This window comes from Trematomus bernacchii, unplaced genomic scaffold, assembly GCF_902827165.1.
Source record: "Trematomus bernacchii unplaced genomic scaffold, fTreBer1.1, whole genome shotgun sequence".
NCBI lineage: Eukaryota > Metazoa > Chordata > Actinopteri > Perciformes > Nototheniidae > Trematomus > Trematomus bernacchii.
The window spans coordinates 10,177,906-10,194,459 of record NW_022987803.1 but is presented as its reverse complement, the minus strand read 5'-3'; the positions used below and the strand labels follow the sequence as shown (position 1 = coordinate 10,194,459).

General features: G+C 40.9%; 2 protein-coding genes across 6 annotated transcripts in view; one reads left to right on the top strand and one right to left on the bottom strand.

Moving 5' to 3' along the window:
• The first annotated feature begins 899 nt into the window (after positions 1 to 899).
• Positions 900 to 9,171, top strand: ccnk (cyclin K). 2 transcript variants are annotated; one of them, XM_034150669.1, is made up of 12 exons: positions 900 to 1,056; positions 1,533 to 1,597; positions 2,896 to 3,125; positions 3,412 to 3,493; positions 3,583 to 3,714; positions 4,333 to 4,438; positions 4,530 to 4,587; positions 5,722 to 5,891; positions 5,985 to 6,187; positions 6,902 to 6,932; positions 7,182 to 7,253; positions 7,864 to 9,171. In XM_034150669.1, the coding sequence occupies exons 2-12, from the start codon at positions 1,583 to 1,585 to the stop codon at positions 8,355 to 8,357; spliced, it is 1,593 nt and encodes a 530-aa protein (XP_034006560.1). In that variant the 5' UTR covers positions 900 to 1,056; positions 1,533 to 1,582; the 3' UTR covers positions 8,358 to 9,171. The 2 variants fall into 2 exon arrangements, with proteins under 2 accessions (XP_034006560.1, XP_034006561.1); XM_034150670.1 differs by lacking the exon at positions 1,533 to 1,597 and having other exon boundaries at positions 925 to 1,056.
• Positions 9,172 to 11,398: 2,227 nt separating this feature from the next.
• ccdc85cb (coiled-coil domain containing 85C, b) overlaps positions 11,399 to 16,554 on the bottom strand; it is a 50,405-nt gene continuing 45,249 nt past the window's right edge. For all 4 annotated transcript variants that reach the window (XM_034150534.1, XM_034150535.1, XM_034150536.1 and 1 more), the window contains 3 exons: positions 13,437 to 13,529; positions 12,878 to 12,976; positions 11,399 to 12,123 (listed from right to left, as the gene is read on the bottom strand). In XM_034150534.1, the coding sequence (XP_034006425.1) occupies positions 12,034 to 12,123; positions 12,878 to 12,976; positions 13,437 to 13,529 (282 nt within the window). In that variant the 3' untranslated portion in view covers positions 11,399 to 12,033. The remainder of the gene's footprint in view (positions 12,124 to 12,877; positions 12,977 to 13,436; positions 13,530 to 16,554) is intronic.

Below are 16,554 nucleotides of genomic sequence, written 5' to 3'. Positions count from 1 at the left end.
ACTCCAGCACATGGCACCATGGACTTCGGAAATGATTAAAAAGTCAGATTTATTTCATTCATGAAGATTTTTAAAAAAGTTGTAAAAAAGGGGGCTACTAATTATGTATTTAAAGAGCATAGCAAACTGCTGCCCCAGAAACTTTTAACAGATAGCCTACCTTACAAAGCCTAACATAATAACATAACATAAGATTGAAAGGCATAGTACATAATGAAATAAATAATTATAGTGCAGTAATATACTTTCCTTATATAAAACAAATAGGCATTTTATGTTTGATGTTGATATATTTTTAGTGCTGCTCCTTTTGTAAAATATTCTTCTTTAATCCCACTACCTGTTACTTATTTTACCATCCTTTTACCATCCGTTTGTCAGTACTACAGTACATATGGGTGTTATAACAATTATTATAGCATTTTCAATTTTTAAAACAATATTTAGTGGCACATTTATGAATGTATACCCAGATAGTCTTTAAAAAAAAAAGGTGCACATCCAATATATTACCTTTAACTTTTCAAACATATTGAATCCATGTTGTTTGAGTTTGTGATTTGAGTACTTGTCAGGCATTTTAAGACATTGTAATAATTGTTCAATTAAGTCAGCTTTTCAAATCATTATTTGCATGTGAAAAATTTATAGTCCTGGCTGCCCAAGTCCAAAAGTGATCAATTGTCTCCCTCTAGTGGATAGTTTGGGGGTAACATATTTTCATCATGTTAACAAGAAAACTTGTATACTTCCGAGTAGCCTATGTATTGTTGTATTATTTTTTTCTAACAGAAAAAAATTGTTTACAAAGCGTTGAACATAAGATTCAGGAAAGAAAAGTAAAATCCAAAATACAGCCACAATACACGTGTGTCAGATATCCTGCGTCATGACGTCATCCAACATTGTATCTCTGACGTCCTCCATAATGGCGGTGCCCTTGTTACAATGGGGGCTGTTGTGGATCACTTGTTAGCCATACTCTTTTGAATAACTACTATTTATTCACACAGTTATCTGATTTGGGTGATTTATTCCAAAGGCTACATGTTAAAGGTAAGAAACGTTCTGGCTAGTTTCGATGGAGCACAGTCCTCCTCGCCTCGGCGGTGTTAAGACCGCGAGTAAAACAAGTTTGCTAGCCGATGATGCTAGCGAAGAGTATCACCTGTCTGGCATAATGCTAATTCTCAACTGTCTTTATTTTACAATTTAATAATTAACCTTGTCCGTGTCTTTAGCTGACGTTACTGGCCTAGAGTTTAGCCCATACATAATATACCGATAACAACACATTATTGGTTATTTGGTGATGGTAGCTCCACGCAGCCAACTTTTAGTTCCCATTAGCCATAGCTTGGTTAACATGATTAAATGCTAGTGAGCTGTTAGCATTTTTGTTATGCTAATTCAGGTTATTCTTCGTTATTTTGAACCCATATGAGTGTGTTAATCATGTCACATAATTAATTAATGAGAGGAGCAATGCCAACCATAATGTTAAACGTGTTCTTTTGCTTTTCCAACTTTAGGATTGTTAAACTGTAAGCAGCTATTTAATTAGCATCTACAGAAACTGGACATGAGGAAAATACAGGTCAGCAAATGTAACCCATTCCTTATTTGCGTAGTTTTGACTGACTATGCAGAAATGTTTTAAGCTATTTACAATTAGTTAAAGTATACCCAGTGGTGGAAAGTAACTAAGTACATTTACTCAAGTACTGTACGTACAACTTTAAGGTACTTGTACTTTACTATTGTATTCTATACTTATACTCCACTACATTTATCTGACATATTAAGTTACTAGTTACTTTGCATGTTCATATGATTAATAAACAATTACATTAACAAATAAATAAACAAAAACATAAAAAGAAATCCATTTAAAGGTCCCCTATTATACAGTTTTTCATCAATATATTACAGGTCTCAGATATATACAAAACATGTCTCTGAAGTGTTTGGTCCAAATACCAAACAGATCATTGCAGCATCCCATAATCCCCTCTGTTTCAGCCCTGTTTCAAAAGTGCTGATTCTCTGTCATATATTTGGTTAAAAATAACCGGTGCTCTAGGAGGAGATTCAGGTGATAAGGTGGTTGGGGGGTTACCTTGGTTGGTTATTGGCTAATGGTTACACAAGCCAAAAAATCGTTATGACATCATAAAGTGGCCAAAATCTGATCAGCTAATTTTCAGACAGGTTTTTATATAAATGGATCAGGACAAAAAGTGAGCGAATCTTTTTTCCTGAAACTTTCAGAATCCCTTTCACAGAGGGGACACATGTTGATGTAGAAAATACATGAAAAAGTGGATTTTGCATAATAGGTCCCCTTTTAAATAAAAAATAAAAATGAAACAACTAACAATAGATTATGTTGTACAATAATGATTGAAGAAAACTGGCAGAATAAAACTCTTTAAAGTTAGATGCACCTTTACAATAGGGGCAATATTACATACATTTTTACATTATTAATGTAATTCTGCATAAGTTATTTTACTTTTGCTACAATAGTGGATGCTAATACTTTTACCTCTAATAGAGTATTTCTACTCTGGTATTAATACTTTTACTTAAGTATAACATGTGGGTCTTCACCACTGAGTATACATCTTAAAATCTCAGCTTGTATTAAGTTTCACGGTGTTTACAGTTTGTTCTTAACACAACACTCGTATCTATGTATTTCAGATAGAAGTACAAGGCCAAAAAAATATAATAGAGATACAGAAATGATCATGCTATTTCAGTGGTAGTGTTTATTGTTATCGTTATTACTTTAGTCTGTCTGACAGTTTACCAAATACACCAGCATTGCTAGTATGATTGAGCTATTTCCTGTAAATGGTGTTTTATAACTGCAGTGTTTTATGCATTCAGTCAGGTGCAGCGGGTCCATCCTCCGTTGCCTCTCCTCAGCTCATGAAGGAATTCAAGGAGAACTTTTCAGGCCAAATAATTCTGGACCACATCAAGCCATGCTGGTACTGGGACAAGAAGGATTTAGTCCACACCCCCTCCCAGTCTGAAGGCCTGGACCCGGGGACAGAGGCCCGGTATCGGAGGGAAGGAGCCCGCTTCATTTTTGACGTGGGGACCAGACTTGGCCTGTATCCTTGATTTGATTTATTTGAATGTGGAAAAACCTTGAAGAAATGATAGAACTAAAGACACTATCCTGTTAAGATGTGGTGATTTCTGCTTTTCCTCTCCACTTCAACTTGATTTGCATTAACATTTTGTAATCAAAACAATGGGTTATGATATCTAATGATCATAATGTCACTTTCAAAGTGATCTATAATTTGTCTGAATTGATTTTACATAGCTGTGGAAGATTTTAACTTACAAATAACTATGAGTGGTTTTCGTGATATCCTTGACTTTCATCTTCAGACATTATGACACACTGGCAACTGGCATCATATATTTCCACCGCTTCTACATGTTTCACTCCTTCAAGCAGTTCCCTAGATATGCAAGTTCAAAAAATTGTATTTGTTAGATTTTCCTCTTTAAAAATGGACCAAGTACGGTGGATTCATGTTGTGATTTGTGTCCCAACAGGTCACCGGTGCATGCTGCCTTTTCCTGGCGGGGAAAGTGGAGGAAACCCCCAAGAAGTGTAAAGACATCATTAAAACTGCCCGCAGCTTGCTGAACGATGTGCAGTTTGCTCAGTTTGGAGACGACCCGAAGGTGTTGTTTAATATAACTTGCCTGTTGACTGACTGCTTACATGGGACCTTTTTAATGTAATGAGTGCAAAGGGATACACTGTAATGTAGGCAGGTCTCCATCTTGGAAAGCTAAAGAAGGTTACACTAATATTAAATGTTAAGTAAAGAACCTTTTGAACCTTCTCAACCCAATAATTCCTCAATCATAGAAGCATAGTTAAAACAATACAAACTTGGAATTTATATAAGATTTCATTTGATTAGGACCTATTGTACCTTCCATATTGGAATGACACATTTTTTCTCTAAATGTATTTTTCATTATGTTCTACAGTACGAATATTTGCAGTATTTCTTGTATATTTTTTTAATGTATGTCCATGCATGTGCACTCAAGGGCAGCCAACAGCTGGTAGTATGCTTTCGTTTTAATACACTTAAGTCAAATTTGATTTGAAAAAAAGGAGTAGACTACATTGTCCTAAAAAAACTACAGTCATGCCCGTGGGTCAGAGTTGGAAAAACATGAGTCTAGGTGAAAGGCTATTGAGTGAGTTAGCCATTAGCCCCCCCTGCTTGAGCCTGTTGTGTTTTTGCCATTCAGGATATTTAAAGTATTTTGTGTTTGTTTCAACAGGAAGAGGTGATGGTGCTGGAGAGAATTCTGCTCCAGACGATCAAATTTGACCTGCAGGTGGAGCACCCTTACATGTTCCTGCTGCGCTACGTCAAGCAACTCAAAGGTGACATAGAAAAAGAATGATCCACGGAGAGTAATACATTATTATATTTAGAAATTTGGAAAACTGATATTTATCTTTCTTCTTGTTAAAGGTGACAAAAATAAGGTGTGCAAGGTGCTTCAAATGGCATGGACCTTTGTCAACGACAGGTGAGCCGTTGGCATGGAACCTCTCTTTGTATTAGGCCCTGTGTCCACTTATGGCGCATTTCCACTACACGGCCTCGCTCGGTATGGCTAGGCCTCGTTAGGACTGGCTCACTTTATGGCGCATTTCCATTACAGTTTAGGAACTGGGGTAGTATCTATAGTAACGCAGTGTAGGCGGAGCCGTGACGTCATCTTCAATGAGAACCCCAGAAAAACAACACAGCCGTTAGCTGTTAGCACTCAAGCTCACAGCTCCTCATATCTGTTCAGAAACTAGACAAAAGTTAAACAAGTACAAACCACAGACTGTCTGTGTCATGGTGAATACAGTCGCTGCTTTATTTATGTCTGTATAGGCCGTTAATGTGAGTGTGGACGGTCGGAGCATATACTGCGTTAGCTTAGCCGATCTCCATTTAGAAAACACGCATTTTAAAAGGTTTTTCGCCTGCCGTCTGTCTGCAGACTTGTCAAAGCATTCATTCATGGTTTTTACTAACCGGTATCAGTATGTTGTTACTTCGGCATCATTTTGAAACGTGTATTACAATTAAATCACGGTCAAATATGTCCATCTTGTTGTAGTTGTAGCCCCCTTGCCAGCGATTCTCTCTCTAGTTTAGCATACTCAGCCCGACTCAGCCTGTTTGTTCCTGGTCCTAGAACCACGATTTTATGGGGCCAGAAAAACTGTGAATTAGGACCCGCTAGCCGGTACTAGGCCAAGTGGAAACGCAACCAAAGACGGGCCGCTGACGTCACAGCTGTCTTAAACGGGGCTCCGCGCTGTAGTGGAAACGCGCCAATAGTGTCTTCTTCCTAGAGAAATGTCTTGACATCACTGCTCTGTTAGACTGACCAGCTTTGCAACTTGCATTTCATGTTCGATTTGGGTTACTATTTATTCTTTAGATACAGTTTGATATAACTGGAAGATTCTCGTCTTACACTTACTATAAATTACCATACAGCAGCAGTATCAAGGGTCGGCCTATCTGACCTTTTTTAAACGATTGGTCATTTAAGGCCCTGTTATCTGTTTTAAAGACACAATGAATATAGAATGAGAAAACAGGGTGATGTCTTTTATTGTGAGGAGAGAAGACTGAACAGTATCCCTTGTGTCCCTGGCAGCCTGTGCACCATGCTGTCCCTGCAGTGGGAACCAGAGATCATCGCGGTGGCTGTCATGTACCTGGCGGGCCGCCTCTGTAAGTTCGACATCCAGGAGTGGACCGCCAAGCAGTCGTCACGGCGATGGTGGGAAATGTTTGTGCAGGACGTCCCTGTGGAGCTGCTTGAAGGTATTCATCATGACACTTCCTGCATCTCCTGCGATATTCAGCTTCATCCTTTTGCAGAATTGTCTCAACCAAAAAACGTCCTTGTCTTCCCAGACATTTGCCACCAGATCCTGGATCTGTACTCCCAGGGAAACAAGCCCATCCCTCAGCCGATCCAGGAGAAGGAGAGGGCAGCCGCTCCCCAGATCCCCCCAATCCCACAGGGACTGCCACCAGCCCCCGTCCCTCCCCCCCCACCACCAAAGAAGACTTCTCCTCCGGGAGGCAGCCCCGCACGCCAGCTTAAACGCTCACATGTGAGTATACGCTCCAATTGCATTTCTCAAGACAAAGGCCAATGGAAAGTCCCCTGATTTAGATTTTTGTATATGTTTATTTGCTCTTGTTAAACTTTATTCAAACATTTACATTCAACAAAACCTACCTCAAAATGTAACCTAGGGCTGTACCTAATAGTAAGGATATTACAATGCTGCAATTCTCTTACATCTCTTACAATTTTATAGTTAAATACTTCAAGTCATTCCAAAATAAATTATCATATCATTTATTGACATTCACTTGGCACTCCATCAAGACGTAGAAAAATAATAATTGCCATTTTGAAAGACAGTTTTTTATTAATTCAACGGGAGCCCTAGGGTTGCTGGTTCAAGTCCCCCGTACAGACTTTAGATACTCCCCCCCACCACTCCCCATTGCTCCCCGGGCGCTGTAGAATAGCTGCCCACTGCTCCTGGTACTAGGATGGGTAAAAAGCAGAGAACACATGTCACTGCGTGTGCTTTGTGCATGAGCATGTGTGACCATTTTAAAGAGGGTTTCGGGTTATGAAAAAATACTAATTTTATCACTGAATGTCTTTTGAAGAATCACTGCATACAGTTAAAAAGAATGTGCTTGCTGGCATCATAAAATATCTAATAGCTTAATGTTAAAAAACAAATGGTACATTCCCAAGTGGTTACTGAGTATTTGCATTCATGTTTTTAATGTTTTTGTTTTTTCAGACCTCTCCAAAAGATGAACCAAAGCCTCCCGGTAAGACTTGTTAAACCTCAGCCAGGCTGAATCCTTCTCATGTGTTTATCCACTAAAATCCTTCAATCTAGGTTTGCTAATTCACCTGACTTCAATTAAGATAAACAAATGGCAACATAACAGATACATCCTGTTGATTCCAGATGCCAGGATTAGTATTTTTTTTAAGGATTTATTAATAGTGAAGCCTGTTTCCTATGAAATCACAAAAATTTAACATATTTTTAACGGGTATCTTTTAATTCACAGAACAAGTTGGATCAAAGATTCCTCGACTGGAGAGCCCCATGCCCCCTCTGCCTACATCGCAGCCTCCTCCAGGTAAAGTACTGCTTATCTTCCTATTGTAGGTCTAGTTTGGGAGGAATTTGGAGTGTTTTGGGTTGGTTATCCTGTGTCTCATTTGGGATACTTCCCTTCGAACACAGCGCTGTCTGAAATCATATAAGGTTGTCCAGCGTTCCACCCTCAGTTTTCTGCATTTTGCTATACCTTGCATTTTAGGCGCACTTATGCCCTCAAAATAGCCAATGTAAGCACAGAAGTCTGCAAATATAGGCTCAGCACCATAGTGTACGCGCTGGCCTCTTCCCAACACCCCGCTGTCTGTTTGCGTGTCCCATCATAGAGCCTTAATGAGCAGCCGGGACCCCCTGCCTGGGCCCCCAGCTTCGAAAGCAACCCCTTTTTAAAGATTTGAGTCCTCTCAGTCTGCTTACATAACCAGCCACTCTGTTTCCCAACACACGCATACTCCTCAGCCCAATCCCAGACCAATCTGATTAGTGCTTGAGCCCAGTAATGAGACCTCCTGTCTGGCAGTCTGGGAAAGGAAAGGTTATTTTGGAACATTTTGGAATGAGTAGCAGTGTTTTTTTTACGGAAAAGATGCCAAACTTTTAAGTTGTTTTCTCCTTGTCCACTCACTTAGATCGCAAAGCCCCGCTTCCAGCCCCTCCCACGGAAGCAGAACCAATAAACGAAGTCGCTCCTCCTCTCCCGCACGCTCCACCTCCGCACAAGCCCCCTCCACTACCCCACCGCCCTCCTCCACCTCCGCCCTCCAACTACATCATGTCCACCACCAGCTCCTACATGTCCGGAGAAGGCTACCAGAGCCTGCAGTCCATGATGAAGACGGAAGGCCCCTCCTACCCCCAGATGCCTCCCAACTATGCTCCCCCCATACCGCCGTATCACGTCTATCCTGCCGCACCACCTCCAGGCCTTCCTCCCTCCAACTATCCGCCGCCCAACTTGGCGCCGGCTTACCCGCCGCCAGGCTACAACAGCTACCCGCCTCCACGCATGCCTCCAGGCCACGTTCCCCCTCAGGTTATAGGTCTCCCTCCTGGTGGCTACCCTCCACCCCCAGGACAGTCTCAGGTGCCCATGCCCCCTCATCACGGTGGGTGGATGAGATGAGAGTGAAACAACGGTCCATGAACTGAATCTGTGCAGAGCCACAGCTGGAGATTTTAACAACGGGAACATGTGTTACGCAGCAGGGACACAGAGAGGGAGAGCCTGACCGCTTTCTGTACGACTTTTGTTGTTCTTAATGAAGGCTTAACAACAAATACACTCGAAAGGAAAAGTGAGGCCTAGTTCCAGGAGCTTGTAACGAAAACTGTTCACACATGTTATTGTACTGGAATATTACCAAGAAATATTAGCACCCTGAGTTTAGTTTTGTCAGACATGCTCATTCATTAATGGTGGAGTGATGAAATGTACAGTTTTTACTTTTTGAGTAGATCAAAGGTCTTATATTTGCATCTATATTGTATCACCCTGATTTTGGTTTTCCAAATTTCCAGTCATAAAAGTGTCTATTTTGCAGCAATCGCTTTTTTTTTTTAACTCAACATTCCTACTGTTTTGCTGAGAAAAAACTTGAGAAGGCTGTACATGCAGTAGGTAAATAAAAAGAGGACTTACACTGACACGTTCATCAATATTCAAACGCTCTATTGTTATACTACATTTCTGTGAAAACACTTTCATGTCAATTTATGCCACTGCAACTAATTTCCTGTCTATTTTTTTATGAATCTGAAACAGTCATCTAACTAATCATGTCTAACACTGGACAGTTAAAGTTATATTTGTACATATACATTTTCTTTTAGAGTTGCAATCCATATGTGCCTTAGTCAGGCTTCTCTTTTCTGTATCCTGCACGCAGCTTTGTTTTGTTAGACACAAACGAAAATAAAGACCTGCTTTCCTACTTAGACCTGAGTAGTGTGTTTTCAATCTGTATTAGTTCAAAAGGTATGGATCATTCAATTGTAACTGGATTTATTATGTACTGCATGTATTGTAGTTTGCTACATTGTCAGTTGAGCTCAAATACCCTTAATCTGCACCACTGTTATATGTAGTCTATAAACTGAAAGTAGCTGAAGATATGAAAGCTAATTGTAGAGTAGATAGTTTAGAATATTTTTCATAAAACGAATATGCAGCCAAATATCTATTACTTTAAGCTACATTTTAGCTAGTTTTAAGTATTAGCTAACTCAACTTTTACTGAAAATATCTGAAAAAACATAGTATAGTATGTCGAAATATGAGAAAACACGACAAAGTATGGTATGTAATGCATATGAGAAAAAAAACACCTAGCATACGTCGAAAAGATCAGAAAAAAAGACATGGTATAGTATGTCGAAAATATGCCAAATAACGACATACTGTAGCATGGTAAACAAAATATGATTTTAAAAAACGACATTGTAGGCTATATAAAAAACGAGGCATATTATATAGTATGTCGAAATTATCAGAACAATTGACATGTCAAAAAGTTCAAGAGTAAACATGTCAAGTTTGTCGAACATTTCAGAAAAGGCGAGTAACGTATGGTGCAGCAGTTTCACTTACAGTACTGAACCAGCAGAGGGCAGTCTAACAACACACGCTTCATCAAAGAAAGACAGCACTTCAGTTTCTTTAACCAACTTCGTTTATTTTCTCCCAAAAAAAATTAAAAGTGGCCTATTTCATGTCTTCCTTTCACCTGCCAAATATTCATCTCATCAGTGAAATTCATGAAAAGAAGTTACAGCCATGCTAGTTACTACAGGAATCAACATTTACTCTGTAGATTCTAGGATTCTGTACTCTGGTTTTAGCATATAGGCAGAAAAAAGAAACACTATAGATGTTTAAAAAAATACAGTTGGGTTCCAAATCAAAATACCATGCAGGACAAAATGTGGCACATTTCAAGTCAAATGCCATTAATAAAGTATTCAAAATTGCATCATGGCTTTAAATCAGCTCCTAGAAAAAAGGACACTTTTAAAAAACCATACTTTGATTTATTTTAGACCCCGTTGCTTGAGAGGAGCATGGCGGACAGCCTCAAAATGTTCTAATTTGGAACAAATAACACTAGAGATGGGAGAGCCCGACCTGGCAGTCACTAAACGTATCTATCAAATAACTTTGAGTAAATATGATACATTTAAAATATGACTGTTCAGTTATTGATTGCTCTCCCATCTCTATCTGACACCTTGCAATAAATACTTTGATAAACAGCGTTTGTTCATTATGACATCAAGAAATACTTGTTTTTAAATGTTAGTTTTTTTTCAGGAGACATCTAAGGGAAGACTTATCTCATATTCTAATAAAAAAAGATTTTAAGAAACATGCGCCGCATAAACACACCTGCTGAATCCACAGAAAAGGACTGAGCTTAAGAAAACGTTTTCTTTCATCTACTGAGATATAAAATGATAAACAAGTAATTAGGAGCATTCCAATAATGCCGTCCAAACTAAACTTAGGGTTTAATATTTGGCCTTGACATTTCTTAATAATGGGACAAGGCTATGGATTCAGCAAATGCCTTCAGCAGTCTTCAACCGAGTTGTAACCAGGGTTCAATAGAGAAGAAGAGGATTCACAGGCAGATGCTACAGCTGCAAGAGAAGCATTCAGTCTCCTTTCACACACACATGCACGCCAACACAAACACACACACACACACACACACACACACACACACACACACACACACACACACACACACACACACACACACACACACACACACACACACACAGTCACACACACACAGTCACACACACACAGTCACAGATGGGCAAAGGTAAAGCTGTAGCCCTCCCAACCTGAGAAAATGATTGTCGAGCATGCAAACAGCATACAGTTTTAGTTCATTTTTACAAAGTAAGAAAAGTAGCCCGAGGGGATGGTCTGATTCAGAATGGCCTTGATACATTTCCAATACAGAGAGACGGAATTACAGCAATACATCTGGAGAAGAACTAAAAGAAGGAGTTAAAAGAGGAGTATTTTTTTTTTTTACCAAAAGAAAACCCTGTTTAAAAGGTCTGGTTGTGTATGCTTTTCCAACTAAAATTATTGATCACATGGCCACGCTAGAATACAAAAAAAGATAAAAGTAAAATCAACAATAACAATGAAAGTAGTGCTATGGTTTTATACATATAATACACAAGTTAACAGTGATCTCTAGACGTTATTATCCATAGACTTGTCTTATGAGCACAAGGTGCTAGGTCACAGTGGGTTTCACATTAGTTAACACTTTAGAATGCTAATGCTAGTTATACTCATTGACCACTAGGGGGGGGGGGGCAATACATGTGACAGGAGCTAGGGGGTCTCTAAAGGAGGTACTATCAAAATGTATCTGAAGATACCGCAATCGTGTTGCCTTCACATCCATGGCTAGACACTTTTTTGTCTGTGCTTGAAACCATGTCTTATCGTTAGCTTAATGTAGCACAGCTATGCTCTGAAGAACGAACAAATTGTGTTGATGGCTTTTACAGAGAGAGATCGTTGTGTGGCCTTCAAATCAACGAAGAGAATCGGTGAAACTAGCTGCAGACGCTTCATAAGCTCTGAGATAAAGACAGTTGTGCATGTGGATAACAAGCTAACAGGTAGCTATCTGAGCCAGTCAATAGAGAGCGTCTGTCGGAGGAATGCTGGGTTCTGTAGGCAGTAGGGGAGCATGGCATGATGGGTTGTGTAGGCGCAGGTGTTTTCAGGTGAGTACTGTAAATCTCTCTCTCATTCTCTTTCTGTTGCCATGCTACAGCGGCCCTTTGAACTGGTTCCCAGAGAGGTGCTGTCTGATGGACAGCTTTGATCCTGCTGCATCACCCAGCTTTCTCCACACCACCTGCAACACGAAGAGGAGGGAGACGTTGAGAGAGGAAGAGTGGGAGAAACACACTGAAAGAGTAAGGCTAGGAAAGGACTGTCTTTCTCTAGAGTGAACTCTTCAAATGCTCGCAGTTTGACTTTGAGCTGCACACACACACATATTTCAGTATCTCTGTCCTCTATCTCTGTGAGATTTCTCTGCCAGTGAGTGGGGGCCCCCCGGGGGACCCTAGTGATATTACAGAGGTACTATTGTAATGCTCCCCAGATTCCTGGCCTGTCACATACCTCTGCAGGGTCCAGATAGCCTTTTTTCTCTCTAATCAGCGGACCTTTTTTATCCCGGGTCGGGCCTTTCAGCACCCATAGAGAAAGATGGAGGGAGATGAAGGGGGGGAAGAGAGGAAGAATGGAGGGGGGAGTTCTTTTTTCCCCCCGCCGCTCCAGTTTAATTGCTCTGACAGCTCAACGACGTGCCTTTACTCACGGCTTCCAGTTAAGAGTTGGCTTCGGAGCAGGGGTGATGGAGAGGGGGGGGGGGGGGGGGGGGGGGGGGGGGGGAGATGGAGAGATAGATAGAAGGAAAGAAAAGCAAGAGTGCCCGGGACACTGCTGCATGTCATTCCAAACCAAATGAGTCCACACGAGGCTCCCTCATTAGTGAAAGCAGCTCAAAACCTGACCTGATTTGCACCCAGCACTAGGAGAACTGTGTGACTGAGGGACAGAGGCGCAGAAAGAACTGGAACATTGTGAAGTGTTGCACTTACGTTGCACATCTCTCGCACAATGGCCTTCTCTTTCTCACTGAGGTCGTCCTCGTAGTCCTCGGGGACCTGCTTGTCCAAGTTCTCGTGGACCTCCAGCACCTGGGGGAGAAATGACAGATTAGTCATGTGACAATCAAAACATCAGAATTCCGAGATTCCCGGACTTGTATTCCTTGGATGCTGTTTATGTGTAACATTCGTTTTTTTCAATAATACTATGACACTTAACCCCTGAAATTATAACTTGTACGTCAATTGCTCACTAACCCCGTGTGACCTAAAATTATAGAATTAGGTCAGTTTAGATAATTGAGACAAAGCTGATACTGAATGAGTTGTGTGAAAGTAAACATGTCTTCTTTCACTAAGGAGATAAGCAAAAAAGCTACATTTTAGTCAATGTAGCATGGGATGTAAAAGTGTTCATTTTCCAATAAACAAAATGATAGTACACAGCAATAAGTGGGGCTGAAATCAACATGGAACAGGGCTTTCGACTAGTGGGATGGTGATGGTGAAAAATCCTAGCAACAATCACCCTAAAATGTTATGTATGTACCTTCATGGCATGGACCACTGCTTCAGGCTTCTGGGCGCAGGACAGGTAACCTGTGGCGGGAGAGGACTCACTGGTGGGGAGACGCCCGGTACCCTGGGGGGGAGAAGAGGGAGGAGGAAAATTAGGGTTGTTTTTCATTTCTTTCAGTGCACAGCAATAAGAGGTGACAAAGATTTAAAGGTCCCATGTCATGGCCATTTCTACTGATCATAATTCCATTGTTGAGGTATACTAGAATAGATTTATATTGTTACTGAGGGGGCTGCAGCACCCCCATCTGCGAGGCTCCACTAGCACCCGCACCCCCAAACGCGGCGCACCTACAGTGTAAGCGCGCCACAGTTTCACCATACCCAGGAAGAAAAAAATGGAAAAAGAAAAATCTCCAACGAGGCGTTCTGGGGCAGCATAGACAGGTCTTTTCTGTGTTAAGAGTTTTACTCGCTACAGGGTGTACTTTGAGGGTTTGTGACTTTGCAGACCGTTTACATGCATACAAGCCTTCATAACACACAAGGGGACGGGTAATAACCAGAAAAGCATGACATGGGACCTTTAAGCAAGAACTTCTGGTGGACAGGTCCAACTCCTGTATAGTCCCAAAATTGAGCACCACTTTATTTGTGAAGCTCAAAAACAGAAAATAAACCCCTCTCTCCTTCTCAGTGGGTGTTTGGTTCTGATTTACCACGAGGGATTTCTTGTAATGTAGCAGTGGAAATGCCATCCCTTTCATCCCAGTTCATATCACCTGCCCTCCCCTTGTGTTTATCTTCCCTTTCACTACGCATCGACTCGCAGCCAGGTCTGCTACCTGCACAGTGTGATGTTAACCCGCTGTGATGGGAGCAGCCAGCCAGGCAAGAGGACCCGGGGGCCGCTCCACTCATCCCAACCCCCCGGTTAGTTCCAGACAGTGGCTCTCTGTTAGAGGGACACAGAGATCTCCGGGACACACAATGGCACTATTCACTGTAACCTGGCATCGGGGCCCTGCATTAGACACAGCTCTGTGGCTCTGTTAGCCAGGGTTCAGTTCTCTGCTCGCTGCTGATGCGTTTGTCAGATCCCTCCGCACCCGCTGTCCCCTTTTTAGGTGCCAGAATGAGCCCACACAACCGAAAGGCACAGAGATAAAATAATAATCCCACTGAGGCCAAAAGGGATGTTTGGTGGAAACTTCCCAACAGTCTATTCCTATCACAACAATCACAAAAGAGAAGTTGTTTTGTTGCTCTCACAGGTTATGAGAGCAACTGTTTGATGACATTTTTTCTTCAGCTGGGGAATCAATATGCTTGAACTGTGAGGAAAAAAGCTGTGGTGCTGCTCTTTTGTTTTTAGGTCAAAAAGAAAAGTCAAACATGCCCTAATAATATGGAGATGAGAGTCGCCTGCCATAAGGTATTGCATTCATGAGCTTTGATTTCAAAATCATGGACAAAATAAAAAGGTTAATATGAATTTGTTGTTCTTTGTATTAAAAATGTTGCCGTTCTGCAGCAGGCTCAAAAGCTTCTGCACCACAGAAAGAGTTTTCAAAATACGTGCAACCTATGTCTAATTACATTTCTCTTTGATATATTAAAGAGGCCCTATTATCTATTTCCTGTAGTGTGTTATATAGATTTGTGTGCATGTAAATGGTCTGCAAAGGCTAAAATCCCAAAGTTTTCCTACAGAGGGAGTTTCTCTCCCACACTCTTCCCCCCCCCCCCTGGCTGAAACGCCTCCATTGGACTCCTTTGTTTACTTCAGCAATATAGTGACATCACTATGCAACACTCGCACTTCTATTGGCTGGTACTCCAACACATTGCAAGTGATTGGCTAAGGGGCGGGACATCTCTCAGAGGTTGACCAATCACAACAGAGCCGGCAAGCTAGCCAATCAGAGCAGACTGGGCTCTGGTTTTCAGATATGATTAAATCACTTCATAAATATTACATTTTTCAATATGATGCAATTATATATTAAACTGCATTACTGTATATTAAATTGTTAATATTTTACAAGCTACAACATCCATCAGTAATAATAGGACATTTTTAACATATTTTCATTTATCCAATTTAACATTGACAGGGGATATGTAGGGCTGCTGCATCATTTATACTGTTAAAAGTGCATTTGCTGTCAGATTTTGAATGCAGGACTTTCATTTGAAAAAAAATAGTTTTACAGTGTGGTATAACTGCTTTTATAAACAGTACTGTAATACAAGTATTATAGTATGTTTTTCACTACTGGTGTTACATAAATATCTCATGGTTTGATCCCAATTGCAAGTGCATCATTATGCAGAAGAAAAAAACGTAAACATTAACTTGTTTTTTGTATTCTTGAGTTTCAAAAGAAGTGGCTGACTGACAGGTGAACATTAACCAAAAATCTTAGATGGAAAAACGGTCTGCAGGATAAAACATGAAAAAACCACTGGCAAGTTCCTTGAGAAATATGGAGTTATACAGTATGTGCCCATCCTCACAATTAAACTGTCAATGTGTAATCAAGGTTAAGTCCACATTTATGAGTACATTTAAAACAAACATCTCCCTCTGAATGAAATGAGTTACTTCTTGTTAAAGGTCACAGCAACAAAGTGACAGCTTAATTTTCCATACTGCTCATTTTCCACTGGACTTTGAAGTCAAGCAAAAAAAATATGTAAATCATCACTGTCGCCTTCTTTTGATGCTCTCTACTGTGGCTATTATTTGAAATGTGTAAACACTTCCTGGCGGCAATCGGAGCCAGGTTTTTTTGTTGTTTATTTCGTGCTGGAGCTCAGCAGGGAAACAGATTTGGACAGCGCGGAGACACAGCCAGCTCCGGGCCATGTTTACTGTTCATATGGATGTACAGTCGGGGATGGCTCGGTTGCATAAACAGGCCTGATTTAGGCCTTGCATGATGAGCAGGGAAAACAAACGCTGTCAGAATCGATGGTTTGTGGTTGGAGAATTGAGAATCAGAGCCGACTGCTGAGTGTTTGTGAGAATCACGCATGCTGCCCGCTTCCTTTCTCTATCCATCTTTTCTCCTCTTCTTTTCTTTCTATCTGACACCGTCACGCACAATCACTGACCTGAGTGAGACAAAGGACTACATCGAAAG

Excerpts from the sequence above, each read along its gene's own strand:
- ccnk (XM_034150669.1), top strand. Across the intron at positions 3,715-4,332 it reads AGTTTGGAGACGACCCGAAG|GAAGAGGTGATGGTGCTGGA; the intron begins GTGTTGTTTAAT and ends TTGTTTCAACAG. Across the intron at positions 4,439-4,529 it reads CTACGTCAAGCAACTCAAAG|GTGACAAAAATAAGGTGTGC; the intron begins GTGACATAGAAA and ends TTCTTGTTAAAG.